This window comes from Bison bison, unplaced genomic scaffold (genome assembly GCF_000754665.1).
Source record: "Bison bison bison isolate TAMUID 2011002044 unplaced genomic scaffold, Bison_UMD1.0 scf7180017864456, whole genome shotgun sequence".
NCBI classification, from domain to species: Eukaryota; Metazoa; Chordata; class Mammalia; order Artiodactyla; family Bovidae; genus Bison; species Bison bison.
Genome location: NW_011495018.1, coordinates 26150959 through 26165992, shown reverse-complemented (window position 1 = coordinate 26165992; position 15034 = coordinate 26150959). Strand labels below are relative to the sequence as shown.

The 15034-nt window shown below is 42.4% G+C and overlaps 1 protein-coding gene across 1 annotated transcript in view; it reads left to right on the top strand.

Moving 5' to 3' along the window:
- The window catches only part of CFAP58 (cilia and flagella associated protein 58), a 109815-nt gene that overhangs the window by 48717 nt on the left and 46064 nt on the right, over positions 1–15034 (top strand). Inside the window, exons 12-15 of the mRNA XM_010859392.1 lie at positions 3673–3813; positions 4776–4999; positions 8150–8261; positions 10115–10219. Of these exons, the coding sequence (XP_010857694.1) occupies positions 3673–3813; positions 4776–4999; positions 8150–8261; positions 10115–10219 (582 nt within the window). The remainder of the gene's footprint in view (positions 1–3672; positions 3814–4775; positions 5000–8149; positions 8262–10114; positions 10220–15034) is intronic.

Genomic DNA, 15034 nt, shown 5'->3' with positions numbered 1-15034 from the left:
AGTCTTGCTTCTTCCGTGTTTCTCTTTCAGTTGCTGCCAGGCTCTACAGACTCCTCAGGATTCTAGACATTATCAGCACATGATGGTTATGACAGGATGTCAATGGTTCCTTGTAGATGTTGCTGCATCTGTGTTCATCTGCCCATTCTGTCCCCGTCTTGTTTCATCAGCACTAAAGGGGCCATCTCATGTCGAGTGTCTGCCTTCCAGTCCTAACAAGCTCTCGATTCTGTTCATCACCACCCCATCATCCCACATCAATCTGACAGCACTTTGATTCTTGGTGAATAATTCAGCAGCAAATTCTCTGTGTCCAGAGCTCAGCGTCACATTAGCAACTGGCTTCAGGGCACCGTATCCTTATACTCAGTGGACTCTCTAGAGCAACATGGATGGGAACTGTTGGAGGGAAGGGGAGGGAGAGAGAGAGAAAGCCTAATTATTCTCATGGTTAGAAGACTTCAGATGGTCCTATTTATTTTGCAGGATATAAACAGATGATCTCTGTGAAACCCAGTGAATGTTGGGATCCCGTATGAAGGGGTCAAACTCCCTCAAGTATGCTTCTTTTTTAAAAAATTTTATTTATTTATTTTTGGCTGCACTGGGTCTTCTTGCCGCACAGGGCTTTGTCTAGTTGTAGCGAGCAGGGGCTACCCTCCGGTTGCTGTGCGTGGGGCTACTCTTCATTGTGGGGCCAAGGCTTCTTACTGCAGTGGCTTCTCTTATTGAAAGCACAAGCCCTAAAGTGCAGGCTCAGAAGCTGTGGGGCACAGGCTTTAGTTGCTCCATGGCATGTGGGATATACCCGGACCAGGGATCAAACCCATGTTCCCTGCGTTGGCAGGCTGATTCTTAACCACTGGACCACCGGAGAAGTTCCCGAGTATGGTTCTTGAGATATGATTTATGCCCGCAGCCAGACTGGGTGATACATACGCCATGAACACCTATCACAAAAGTGTGTAATTGTAGAGGTGGTGACTGAAGAGCACGTCCTGCCATCGTATTACGACTTTATGCCTCGGGTCCCGTCTAGAATGTTGCTTGATGAGCTTTTGGGTGCACGGTAGTTGTTACCATCTTTCCTGGATGAGACAGCTCAGATTTACAACTGCTAGATGCATTAGACCTACGGTATTTTGTTGATGTTAACATTTGCTGCCAACGTCTAACGCCACATCTTGTTTACAGCCCATAAATTTATGACATAAGGAGACCACTCAGAATTTTGATATATTAGGAGAAAAAGCACCAAGCAATGCCAAACACACGAATGGTTTTACATTTCAGACAGATACTTTTACACACCATTGATTGCATTTTAATAACACAGTGGTTTCATTTTGTTCTGCTGATGGATTCTGATCAGCTCTCGGCACTTAGGAACAGGGAAGTGAATGCTGCACATCTGGGAAAATAAAAGTTTTATTAAAGAAAGCATGAGCCAAACAGGTATTTTATTGCTGTCTTCGCTGTCACCTTAAATGATTACAGAAATAGAAAGGCTGGTTCTTGACTCTCTTTCCTAACAGGCAATCCCCCAAAGTAGTAAATACAATACCAGACCAGATCTTTTCTCACTAAGTGTTTCCCTTTGCTTATCCCTGGACCAACATATATTTCATGAATGAGCAAACAAAATGTCATAAAGGAAACCCTGTGTTTTATGGTAGCTAGCTGCATTTAGTTTGTGACATTACAGGTCTATTGCTAGGTGTGTGGCATCTTGTACTGTTTGGATAAATTTGAGCTATGGAATTAATGACTCTTGGTCTTCATGGATTAGAGGCAGGTAGCAACTAGAGTTGGGTTGGTTCATAGGCATTCACTTGCAAATATTTGGTTTTCTGTCATCCCTTTTGTGACATTTCTGGGTGGGTGGAGGTGGGGGAACCCAACTCTTCCTTGAAGGAAAAAGTTACTACTTTTTCATTTTCACATGTTGACCTGCAGGCCATTGAAAAGTTGGAGGCTTAATATTGTCTTGTCCTCTCCCTTGTGATTTCAGGTGTGGGTGAAAAGCAGATTTCTTCCTCCGTCTTTCCTTCTTGTGCTGACCTGGCTGTGATACCACCTGTCCTTATATGGGCGTGGAACCTCGAAGCTGTATTCTTTTTTCCTCTAATATGATTAACTCTCTGGCTCCCAAGGGCATACTCTCCACGGCCCATGGCGTACGAGGCCCTTCTCAGGTTGTCTCAGCTCTTTTTCCAGGCTTACTTCCTGCTGTCCCCTACCTAGTACTCCAACTCAGCCACATTGGGTGTTTTGCCATCTGGTAAACACACCAGGTGCTTTATAGTTTGCATGCCTCTGTTCACGTGAGTCTGACCACTGACTGCTCTCCCCCAGCACACACATCTCCCTTTTAGAAATAACTGTCAACTTCCAATGCCCAGACTTGTTTTTCTCTCTAATCCCCAGGAAGAAATAGGAACTCCATCCTGTACTCCCATGTCCTTCTTCACAGTGGAGAGCATCTCTACACTGTAGGGTGGTTGGTTATATTTGTCATCTCCAGTGGGTGGTAAATCCCTCAGGTCTTACTCATCTTCTGTATTTGACTTGAAACTATTGTATGGTGATAGCAAAGGGAACAGAAACTCTGGAATGAAAAACTCTAGGCTGGAATCTCAACTTTGCTTCTTATTAGCTGTGTGACCTTGAGCAGGTTGATTTGCTCTTCTTTGTCTCTAATTGCATTTGTGAAATTGGGACAAGAGTAGCTAGGCACAATACTTAATATCATGCAAGAGGTGTTGTAAGCCACAAATATACTTAAGGATTTGGAGCAAATGTGTCCTGTGATGAGAGGAATTTTCCTTCTGAAACTTACCAGTCAAAGCATCCTTTCCTTGCTTCTCTTAGGATTTCCATGTAGCCTCAAGAACCTCAAGATCTGAGTTCTTCCAGGAAGCCTTCCTAAGTGCTGCAGTCCTCTGACCTCCTGTGGCATCAATTCACTCTCTGTGTGACAAAAAAAATCCTGAAACATTATTGCCTGGACTTGTTAATATTTTCATAACACTTGTATATCTCATCTTCTTATCTAGATTGGAATCGTCTTAGGAGTAGGATCTATATATCTTTTTATACTATAACATCTCTTCTGTTCCATCAGGATGTTTTATAAGACAGTCGTTTGGTTGTTATCTTTATTAATTCACATTTTGCTTATAATAGACTTTATCTCTGCAGTTGATATGCTGATGATATTAGGATTGTTATAGGAGCTGATACATACAGATATACCTCTGCCCAGTCCCTCCTCCACCATGCTCACCCCCCACATCCTTCTCTGTACTATTTGTGGATTCTCCTCATGTTTATCTGGTAAGAGAACTGCTGTTGAATACCAATGAGGATCCTGCTATACTGATATAGAAAAATGGTGGAAATCCCTCAAGGGCACAACTCATAGAATAAACATGATCACCGTAATATGCATTGTTGTTTCTTTACAGGCCTTGTGTGTGTGTGTGTGTGTGCGTGTGCGTGTGCGTGTATACGTGTGTGTGTTAAGCTTTCTTTGCTTGCGAGGGTGATCAAAGCATGCTAAACGAGACATCGCAGGGAAGTATAAGAAGCACACTATCCATCTATCTGGGCCCTGTCGACCTGGTTTGTGCTGTTACAGAGTGAAACTGGCCTGTGTCTTTCACTCGTCAGGCTGAGCTGCAGAAGCTGAGACAACAAGCCCTGGAGACCAAACACTTCATTGAAAAGCAGGAAGCCGAGGAGAGAAAACTCCTGCGAATTATAGCAGAGGCTGATGGGGAGAGGCTGAGACAGAAGAAGGAATTGGACCAGGTAGGAAGAGACCACACGTCCCCAGACCTGCAGATTCTATCAGCAGACACAATTGTTTGATTCAGCTCCTCACAAAACCTCATTCTTTTCTGAGCTCTTCCATTGAGTCTCTCAGAACAGCCCCAGAGGCCCACTTCCTGTTGATTAATTATGAAATATCCATTCATTTATTCTGCTCCTATTTACAAGCACTTCCTGTGTGTCACCCACTCCTTTAAGCTCTGGGGATATACTGACCAACAAGAAAATAAGTTACCCTGCCTTCAGGGGGTTTACATTCTAGCATAATATCATTGTTGCATATAATTACAATGAATAATTACATAATTTTGGGGGTTAGAAACTTAAATGCTTTCAGAGATCTAGCAGGTTAAAAAAAAAGAGACATTGGCTTGTGCAAGACAGTGAAAGTAAAAGTGTTAGTCACTCAGTCATGTCCGACTCTTTGCGACTCCATGGACTGTAGCCTGCCAGAGCTCTCCCCATGGAATTCTCCAGGCAAGAGTACTAGAGTGGGTAGTCAGTCACTTCTCTAGGGGATCTTCCTGACCCAGGAGTTGAACCCAGGTCTCCTGCATTGCAGGCAGATTCTTTACCATCTGCGCCACCAGGGAAGCGTGTGGTACAAGACAGTAAGGAGTGGTAGAACTTGGCAAGAGCTTGCCCACCCTAAAGATGTTCAGACTTAAACACATACAATAACATGTTGGAAAAAACCCATGGGCCATAGAGTATTATTATTAATAATATAATTTGTTGTACTCTTTTCAACAAGACTGCCAACTCTGGTGGGAGGAGTCCAGTATTGGCTGTCTAGCAGGCTATTTTCAGTGCCTTACCTACTGAGTGCCTAGCACATGAGGGCATTGGATGGGCGTTCACTGATTCTCTGACTGCTGCTGCTGTAATGAAATGTGGGACGTTTTGTCCCCCAGTGGCCATGCCCTGCCCTACCTTTCTAGGTCATCAGCGAGAGAGATATCCTTGGGTCGCAGCTAGTTCGGCGCAATGATGAGTTGGCTTTGCTCTATGAGAAGATCAAGATTCAGCAGTCTGTGCTGAATAAAGGCGAGAGCCAGTATAACCAGAGGTTGGAGGACATGAGAATCCTCAAACTTGAGATCAAGAAGCTTCGCCGGGAGAAAGGGATTCTTGCCAGGAGTGTGGCCAATGTCGATGAACTCAGGTAACGGAAGACCCCCTCAGAGGTGAGAGCATAGCAGCCTATGGGGACCTCCTAAGGACCTTATGTTCCTCCTATTGGTCACTGAAGGTCTTTTTTTAAAAAAGATTTATTTGGCTTCACCAGGTCTTAGTTACAGCACGTGGAATCTAGTTCCTTGACCAGCGATCAAATCTGGGTCCCCTGCACTGGTCCCCTGAGTTTTAACCACTGGACCATTGGAGTAGTCCCAGCCATTGAAAGTCTTTTTCTGGTTGCATAAAATAATTTTTTATGTTGAAATGATGAGCAAATAATAAGAACAACTTTTCCATAACCCATAATCTACAACGTGTCCATTCTATGTCACAAAAAATGAATTCATTTCCTTTCCGGGGAACGTAAGCAAGTGCAAAAGTGTTTTTTGAAAACTTTATTCTGGATTTAGTGAAAGAAATTTCAGTTAAATCATAACCACAAAGTAGTTACAATTCAGAAAAAAAGTCCCCCAATGAGCTCTTTGGAATTTCTTTAATAAGGCAGTATGCAAGAGATGGAACATCAATATTTAAATTGAATCCTGGTAACATTTGCACATCTTTTTCTTGGAATTACACAAAGAATGAAAAGAGGGGGAAATTTTAATTTTATCACTATTTGAAAACTCTGTTTCCTTAGAAGGCAGCCAAATTTTACATCTCACTCTTGATTTATCTTCTGAAGCTTTCGCTTGGGCTTAGTGCGCCTTCTTCTTGCTTTAAATCTTACATTATACACGCTCTGCTTTCCCTTTGGGAAAACATCACCATGTTTTATATGGGCAATTGCAGGAAACCAAATAACAGGTCTGGTGTTTTCTTAGTAACTATCTTATCCTCCGCAGACTTGTAGATGAACACTATCCTTGGCCACCTTGGGACAAGGACACAGTCTGGATCTGCTTTTTAAATTAATCGAATTAGATAGTTTTGATATTTAGACGCAGTGAATACGTTCGGAATAACAAGGGAAGTTGCCACCATCAATAGATCAATACTCTCTTTTTTAAAGAGTTGTTCATATTTCAGATGATGAAAGTAATACAAATTCATTGTAGAAAATATGGGGCATGCAGAAAAAATGTAAAGAAGGGATTAGAAAATCACTGATAAGTCTCCTATCCAGAGATACCACCATTAACATTTTGGAGGCAATTGGATTTACTCTAAGACGCTGTTGAATGATCTCCAGGACCATAACTAAACTTGCCTGGTGGCTTAGTTGGTAAAGAATCTGCCTTCAATGCAAGAGACCTGGGTTTGATCCCTGGGTCTGGGAGATCCCCTGGAGAAATGAATGGCAACCCACTCCAGTATTCTTGCCTGGAGAATTCCATGGACAGGAGAGCCTGGTGAGCTACTGTCCATGGGATCCCAAAGAGTTGGACACGACTGAGTGATTAACACAAACTTGCCAGCCATGTGTTATTTTTATTACATATGCAAAGCACCAAATTCTATCCATTCTCAGTTTGTTGATACTAGATTTTATCTGTATAGTGGGAGGTGCATGTTCAGTCGCTCAGTTGTGTTTGACTCTTTGCAACCCCATGGACTGTAAACCGCCAGGTTCTTCTGTCCATGGGATTTTCGAGGCAAGAATACTAAAGTGGGTTGCCATTTCCTCCTCCAGGGGATCTCTCCAACCCAGAGATAGAACTCTAATTTTCTGCTTCTCCTGCATTGGCAGGCGGATTCTTTACCCCTGAGCCACCTAGGAATTCCTTATAAAGGAATTTAATAAACTTAATAAAGATATTGGAGGCAAGCGGGCATGAATTCCAATCTCAGACTTGCCACCTACAAGCTGTGTGATCTTGGGCAGATCACAACATATTTGAGCTTTAAATTTGTTAAACATGAAAATGTAACGTGCCTAGCACAGAGTCTGATGCAAAAGAAATCATCAATCACAGTTCCCAATACCCTTTCCCTTCTCTGCGGATGACACTTTAGAAAATAGTAGTGTTAAAAATATGCTTTTAATTCTCAGCAGCTTTTTCTGAGCTCCCTGTTGAGTGAGCATCATGCAGTTAATTCTAATGGTTTGTCTTGCTAATGAGGGGAAGTTGTATTATTGGTTTAAATGAAGCAATTAAGTAAAAGAGATGGCTTGGCATTAGTAATCTGCACACTTGCAGCAGACAAGGACAGATAATAATATCCTTCTTGCCCGTGTCAACCTGAGTGCTTGCCTCTGCTCTGCCTCCCAACAAAACTTCTTGTTCAATAGACTGGCAGCCGGTGGATGGTTGTAGACTATGGTCATCTGTTAACTAGAGATTTGAGAAGTGTATTTGAGCCAGAGCTAGTTCTTCGGGACTTTTTCAGTCACCTGTGTAGTTGTGGAACATGAGACAAATGATCACTCCTAATTCAGTATTTTTCAGTACTGGCTGCACATTAGAATTACCAGCTGCTGCTGCTGCTGCTGCTGCTGCTAAGTCACTTCAGTCATGTCCGACTCTGTGAGACCCCATAGATGGCAGCCCACCAGGCTCCCCTGTCCCTGGGATTCTCCAGGCAAGAACATTGGAGTGGGTTGCCATTTCCTTCTCCAATAGAATTACCAGCAGAACTTTAAAAATCTATGAAACCCAAGCCTCGTGCTAGACCAGGTAAAGCAGAACTCCTTTGGGGGTTGGTCCAGGTAAAGGCATGTTGTCATAGTTCCCCAGGTGAGTCCAGTATGTTGCCAGGGTGGTGATACACTGTCTTAATGGATGTCAGGTTTCACCTGAGCCTCAGTTGCTTGCATTGCAGGGCCGTACCTCATGATAGAACATAGCTTGTTCTCTCGCTGCTACTGTAGAAGACATTTAGAAACATGGAACAATATATTAAAATCCTCATGATTTACCCTTTCCCGGTTCTTTTCATACACTTCTAAAATTCCCTGGGTATCAAGAATCAGTTCCTGGTACTTTTTTTCCCTCCTAAAGCTAAAGCTGAAGTTTGCCTTCTGCAAGAATTGGTATCACCTGTGTCTTGCCTTAGGCGGCTGGTCTCAGTGTTCCCGAAGTCTCCCTAATCCACCTTTGTCTGTAAGATGTAGCGTGCATGAAACCATGTAAAGAAAGGATACTCAAATACTGGGCAGAGAATTTGTTTGCTAAAGAAAGTTTGACTTATTTAGGCAGGAGCTTTTTCACACGCAAAGAGAGTTCCTGAAGGAGAGGACGAGATGCCGAGCCCTGGAGGAGGAACTGGAGAACCCCATGAACGTGCACAGATGGAGGAAGCTTGAGGTAACACTTGGGAGAGCCTTCCTCCCAAATCGCTCTCTACCCTACTTGTCTTCTTACCTAAAGCGCAGTAACAGGCAGTTTTATTTAATCTGTGCCATTGTCACCCAAAACGTGAAAGACTGGATCAAATGTAAATTAGATTGTTCCAGATGGGTTTTGTTTTTAAAAGCCTTTGCATCCTTTTATTTCCCAAAAGGAAGCGCGACTTTTAAACTTGCCCTCTTTTCAAAGAACTAGAATTGTGTTCGTCAGACTCCTTCTTTTAGGATCTGGGGACACAGCCAAAGTCCCTTTGGAAGATGATGGATAATAAACTTCTTATTTTATTTTATGACCTCCTGAGATTCATTTCCACCAGCAGATAACAGTAATAGAGAAGCTCTGCTTATTCAATAAAAAGATGCCCATCTCCTCTAGTAGTACCCAGTAATGTGAGTACAAGAAGGGGCTTTGACTAAGTTAACAGTTGGAGTGTTGGGAGAATAGGCGTATGTGATATAAGAAGGAGCAAGGAAAAGGAGAAAATCAGCCAAGTAGGTTTTTGTTTTTCATTTTTATTTTTCCTTTAAATGAAGAAAGCGTTAAGGATAATGCATTATAAATTGTTATGTAAACACAAGGCCTGAATTTTAACAGTGTCCAGTCTTGCCAAGTGAATGTGTATGCCATATCTATTTCCAAAATATGGATATCACTTGGCACTGCTTAGTATTTCTTAAGCAAAGTCATAGTCAGTGGAATATCTCCTGCCTTTTGGACCCTCATTTATTCCTCTTCAAATGCCAAGAGTGGGGTAGTTTACTAAACTAAAAATAACATGAATGTGTCTGGGGAAAAGAGATGAAAACTGTAAATTCATTTACTGTCACATCAGTTTATTCCATGTGTTTTCGAGCAAATCTTTTAAAGTTTCCAATTCCATGTCAATTTATATTAAAAAAATTGGAAAACAGAGACTCTGGGAGGCAGTTGAAAATATTTAGCTGCTAGATTAATTCCAAATGTCAGTAGTTGAAAGTGAACCTTTGGCTCAATGTCTAGAGGACAAATTATCAATGTATAACAGTAGATCTTGTTTGAATTGTACACAGATAATTATTGAAGGTGCATCAGAGCTTTACGGATTGATAATGTCTTTTGAAAGCTAAATGCCATGGTCGTGTCCTGCTGCTAATAATTAGCAGATTTCCACATCCTGGGAACTTGCCCCATTGTAGGTTGTAATGAATCTTCTTGCTGATAATTATGAAAGGAGAACCCTGAGACCGAATGAGTTAGGGAACCCTGTCTCATTCCAGTGTAAACAAATGATGGTAGGGAAAACCTCAGAGCATAGTAATTAAGAAGCCCGGGCTTTAGAACCAGGTGTATCTGGGCTTGAGTCCAGCTCTGACCTCTATCAGCATGGGTAAATGACCTCCTCCGAGCCTCAGTTGCCTTTTCTGTAAAAGGGGAGAGTAATACTGTCTGACAGGACTGTCAAGTGACTAAAATTTGATAATGTGTGAAAAGCACTTAACATAGTGTTCAGATGTTGCAAAGAATCAGGTATTAGGCCCAGGAGCTGCCATCACTGCTGCTGTTATTATTTCCCCTGGTGGAATAAACATACTAACTTTCCGCTTGCAGGCTCACTCGGGACAACAGAGACGACACTAGCCAAACGTCAGTCTGTTTTGATGACTGTCTCATCTGTCATGCAGTGCATTTCGTTTTGTTTGCCTTGTTTCTGATTCTTGTCTGTATTGGGTCTGTAACTTTGCAATAGATTTTAATAGAACAGTAATTCTGTAGGGACCTCAGTGCTCTGAACCTGATAGTCTCAGCTGCTTTATTTTTTTCCCCTTGAATAGGCCAGTGACCCCAGTACCTTTGAGCTGATACAGAAAATACATACACTGCAGAAGCGTCTCATCAGCAAGACGGAAGAGGTGGTCGAAAAAGAGCTGCTCCTCCAGGTACCATTTCTGTTTTCTGTGCTCATCAAACAAGCCTATTTCCTTAGCACCATCATCTCCAGTACTGTGTTTTTAGAGCTAGACAGTTGGCAGTGTTGCATGCCCCATTTTTAACTGTAGATGGCAACAGGGACTCACACACAGAGAACAAACAACCTGATTAATTGGTCTTTTATGCTGCCATCACTAATATTTCAAGAATTCTAGAAAATTAAGTTCAAAGCTACATCTACTGCATTGAGTAATGTGCGCTCCCCTCCCCCCAACTTCTCTGTAGTTTTGTTAGATTCTTTTAAACGCTTTTCTTCATATCTTCATATAATGTGAAATGCCATGACTTTGATTTTGAAAACTAGCCTTCACATAGAGCACAAATGTCCTCTTGAAGGTTTGTGAGAGCGAAATGGAAGAAAAGGTATCTTTTTGAAGATTTTATGTAGTAAGTTATTCTGAAGCAATCAACAGTGGTAACATCTTTGTGTATCTGTATCTTTGCAAGTACCAGTTGTCACTACGATCACCATTATCATCATTGTGCCAGATACTGTGCTGGTGGCTTTATCCCCTCATCCTCCCTTCCTCTGCACAGTTCTGGGGAGATGGTGGGGTTTGTCATTCCCAGTCAGTGAACGAGAAAGTTGGACCCCAGGAGTTTGATTATGGATAAAGAATACAAGCTCTGGTGTGAAGTGGTCTGGCTTGTAATCCTGCTTCTGCAAATCTGTAGCTGTGTGGAATTAACTTCTGTGCACCTGAAGTTCTTGATCTGTATTATGGGATAATACGAGAACCTGAAAAAAGGATGCTATTGGGACATTAAGGGTGTGTAAGACTGATGGCTCAGAGATGCATTTGTGGTCACTGCAGCTCCTTCCAGGAACTGAGCGCTCGTGGTGGTGGTTGCTCAGTTGCTTTGGGCCTCGGCTTCAGTGTTTTATGGTGTAAAGCCACCTGAGGTGTTGGTCTGGCGCTCTCAGCAGGATTTCATTTTCTTTCCTAAGATGAACGGTAGTAGTATTCCTTAAGCTCAGCCAGCTCTGCAGCTCCGGTGTGCATAGATCTTACCCAACACCCTCAGCCTTACACCCCTGGGACTCTGTCTCTTCTCCCAAGATATAAGGGTGTGTTTCTTGCTGGCATTACATTCCTTCATTCAATTTAATAACATGCCCAGGTACTCTTCTATCTAAGGATATTGTACTGGACAAGGAGACAAAATGCACATCATCATGGAGCTTGTATCCCAGTGAAGAATAAGAAGGGAGTGGTTAGACATTTTGCTTGTTGCAGTTAGACAGGATCCTGAGATATTAATAGTTTTGAGCAGAGGGTTGTGAGCAGGTATCTCACCTCCTAGCTGAAGCATTTATTTGTTGATACAGGACTCTAGTGCTATCTTTTCCTGCCTCCTAAGCACATACAGAGAGAGGAGCCACAAGATCAGAACAATCTGGAATGTCAAGCCCCTTATACTGGGGAGGGAAACCTGTTCTGGAGAGACCCCAACCCTATAATGGACTTTGTAGGAACGAGAAATAAACTTTTACTGAGTTAAATCACACATAGAAAGACTGATGGCTCAGGAACCCCCTCCCTGACATTGTGCCTTGCCCTGTCTCGTGCACTCACAGCAATGCTCCTGGTCCTGACTCCCCAGAAGTGAGAGGAAAGCTCCCGAGCTTTGCTCCCAGCCCCTATCTCTGATTCCTGAGGGCAGCCCAATATGGGGGAAGTCTGTGGTTCTCCCCTGTAATAAAATTAAGCAGCACTTGGTAGATAATTCTGGATATAAGGCTACTTGTTCCCAGGAGTTTAACCATTGAACTTCAACAGCTCCCTGCAAAACCGAGTAATCCAATGCGAGAAAGACCTTGGCTTCACTCTGTGGGCAGCACAGAACCTAGCACGTAATTGTGTCAACAGAATTCATTTATCTCCCTTCACTTTACCTGCCCTCAGTCATCCCCTCAGGTTTCGTCACTCTCATCCAGCCCCCATGTAGGGAAAGGGTTGCACTTCAGTGTCCTGGGTCACCATTCACCACATAGCAGCCACAGTAGCTCCCTCCTTCCCCGGGGCCCTCCATAGGCTGGCCTCACACAAGGTGTGGGTCTCTGCTCATTGTTTTCTCTGCAGTCAATGAAATCTGAATGTGGGATATGTGTTGGATGATATTAAGAAATTAGTGTTGATTACATAAGGTGTAATAAGAGTATTATGGTTATGTTTTGTTAAAAAAAAAAAGCCTTTGTAGTATGAGAGATGTACTGATGTATTTACAAATGAAATGATACGTAGTCTGGAGTTTATTCTGGAATTTTCCAGTAAAGAAATGAAGGAAAGGGAGAAGCGATGGGAGACATGTGGATGTGGAGATGGAGGATCAATGAAATAAAATTGGCAAGATGTAAAAAAATAGAAGGGATGTTGAAAGGAGGATTGAGTTTAACATTATGCTTGACATAAAAATTGCCAATTATTATTTATCATTCCAAAGCCCATAATCTTAACCACTGGGTTATCGTTACTAAAAGTAGGAGCTTCTCTATATGAGCAATGGGTACTTGGCCCTCTTATTTTACATTTTGCATTAGAAGAGACATTTTCCCTGAAGCTGAGTGCACAGTGAGTGGCCAACAGGGATCTTTTACAGACGAGCACAGGTAGTTAAGAGGATAGACTGGAGTCAGAAAAATCTGGTCTTGGATCAGTTCTAACAGTTTCTATTTCATGACTTGAGGAGAATTACTTATATTCCCCCAATTGTGGCTTCTCCATTTGTTTGTTGTTGTAGTTCAATTGCTAAGCTGTGTCTGACCCCATGGGCTGCATCATGCCAGGCTCCTCTGTCCTCCGCTACTGCTCAAATTCATGTCCATTGAGTCAGTGAGGCTATTCAGCCATCTCATCCTCTGCCACCCTCTTCTCCTTTTGCCTTTAATATTTCCCAGCATCAGAGTCCTTACAAATGTCCTTACGGTTCTTCCCATCAGGCAGCCAAATTATTGGAGCTTCAGCTTCAGCAACAGTCCTTCCATGAATATTCAGGGTTGATTTCCTTTAGGATTGATTAAATGGAGATACTAATGCCCAGTTTCATTATGGGAGGAGGATACTCCCGTCTGAATACACGACTCAGAGGTGCTATTGTAAGGACAATGAGTTAGTGCATGGGCACCAGGGTTCATGATCCAGGGTTTGTCCTGTGGCTCCACCAGTGCCAGCCAAAAGTCACATGACTGAGGCCAGGTAGCTGGTAAGTGAAAGAGTAGGGACTCAGTCAAGGCCATCAGCTCCAGTGCCCATGCTTCCTGTCACTTCATTACCCGGCCAAAAGGAACCAAATTTTGTGTTTTGCCAGACCTCTCTATTGGAAGCTTGTTTCATACTTCATTGACTGCTCTAACTTTTTAACTTCCATCTACGTACTTTGGATTCATTCTGTTCTTTTTCTACTTTGTTAAGGTTGGCGCTCAGCTCGTTAATGTTCAGCCTATGTTTCTACTATAAATAAGCATTGACAGCTGCAAAATGTCCTTTAAAAACTTTAGTTTCTTCCCACAGGTTTTGAAAAGTGGCATTTTCATTTTCATTCAGTCCTAAATAGTTTCTCCTTTGAGAGTAAGTCTTAAAATATCCCCAGTTTCTGTGGATGTCAGAAAACATCCACTATTTAAAACATCTACTATTTCTTCTATGGTAATTAGAAGTACAAATTTAAATTTCCAATGTGTGCCTTTAAGCTGCATGCATGTCATGTCACTTCGGTCATGTCCGACTCTTTGTGATCCTATGGACTGTAGCCTGCCAGGCTCCTCTGTCCATGGGATTTTCTTACCTATTGTTTGCTGTCACTGCTGACTTTCATTCATGGTGTTCATGGTGGACTTTTTCCTTTTGTATTGGCTTTTGGATTAGGAACTCATTTTTGGAAAGACTTTATTTATAGAACTTGGGAATGGTCCAGGTTAAGGGGGTATCCTTTCATTTGTTTCTGTCAGGTGCCTGAGGAAATATCACTTACTTGGGATAATTTTTTGTATTAGATTCTCACTTTGGGTAACCCAGTTAATATATATCAGAACTCTGAACTCTTATGATTGAAGACCCATGGATACAAATTCTTAGGGTAGCCATTTTTTCCCACCCATAACCTGGGAGAGAGAGTTAGATTTCATTGTGGTCTTCCTGTCCTAGGGGATGAATTTCTTTCTGTTGTCTCTTTTCACTGAAGGTGTAACTCTTTTAAGTCCCTAAGTTTAAGTGGAGGAGTCTCCGTGGAGTGGAACTGCCCACTTCACGCAGGCTCAGCGCCTCATCGTTTATCCTCTTATGGCCATTCAAATCCAAGCCCCTTGCTCACTAAGTCTGGCCACGTGTCCCAGTCAGCCCCCCACGGGAGAGCTGAAGTATCTATTTACTGTTTTAATGTGCAGTTCATGCTTTGATTTTGACACTTGACGATCAAGCTACTTGCAACTGCCATTTTGTGATTGAAAGGATGTGTTGTTTTTTTGAGCAAGTCTAATGCTTTGTAGACTTCAGTTTTCGCATTATTTAGTATGCCGTAATGCCATAAGCAGAAACTTCTCATTTATTCTAATCCCTAGTTTTCTCATCCACAAACTGAGACCCACCCACAGAACTGAGTGTAAATACTCATACAGGGTGATCAGAGTGTTTAGTTACCGTTATCATTATAGTGATGATTATTAATATTATTAACCAAAAAGCATTTTTTCCAGGTCTCCAAAGTTTAATAGCCTGCCTCACGCCCCTCTGTCCAGTTCCTCATTTCACCTTTTTTTTTGGATG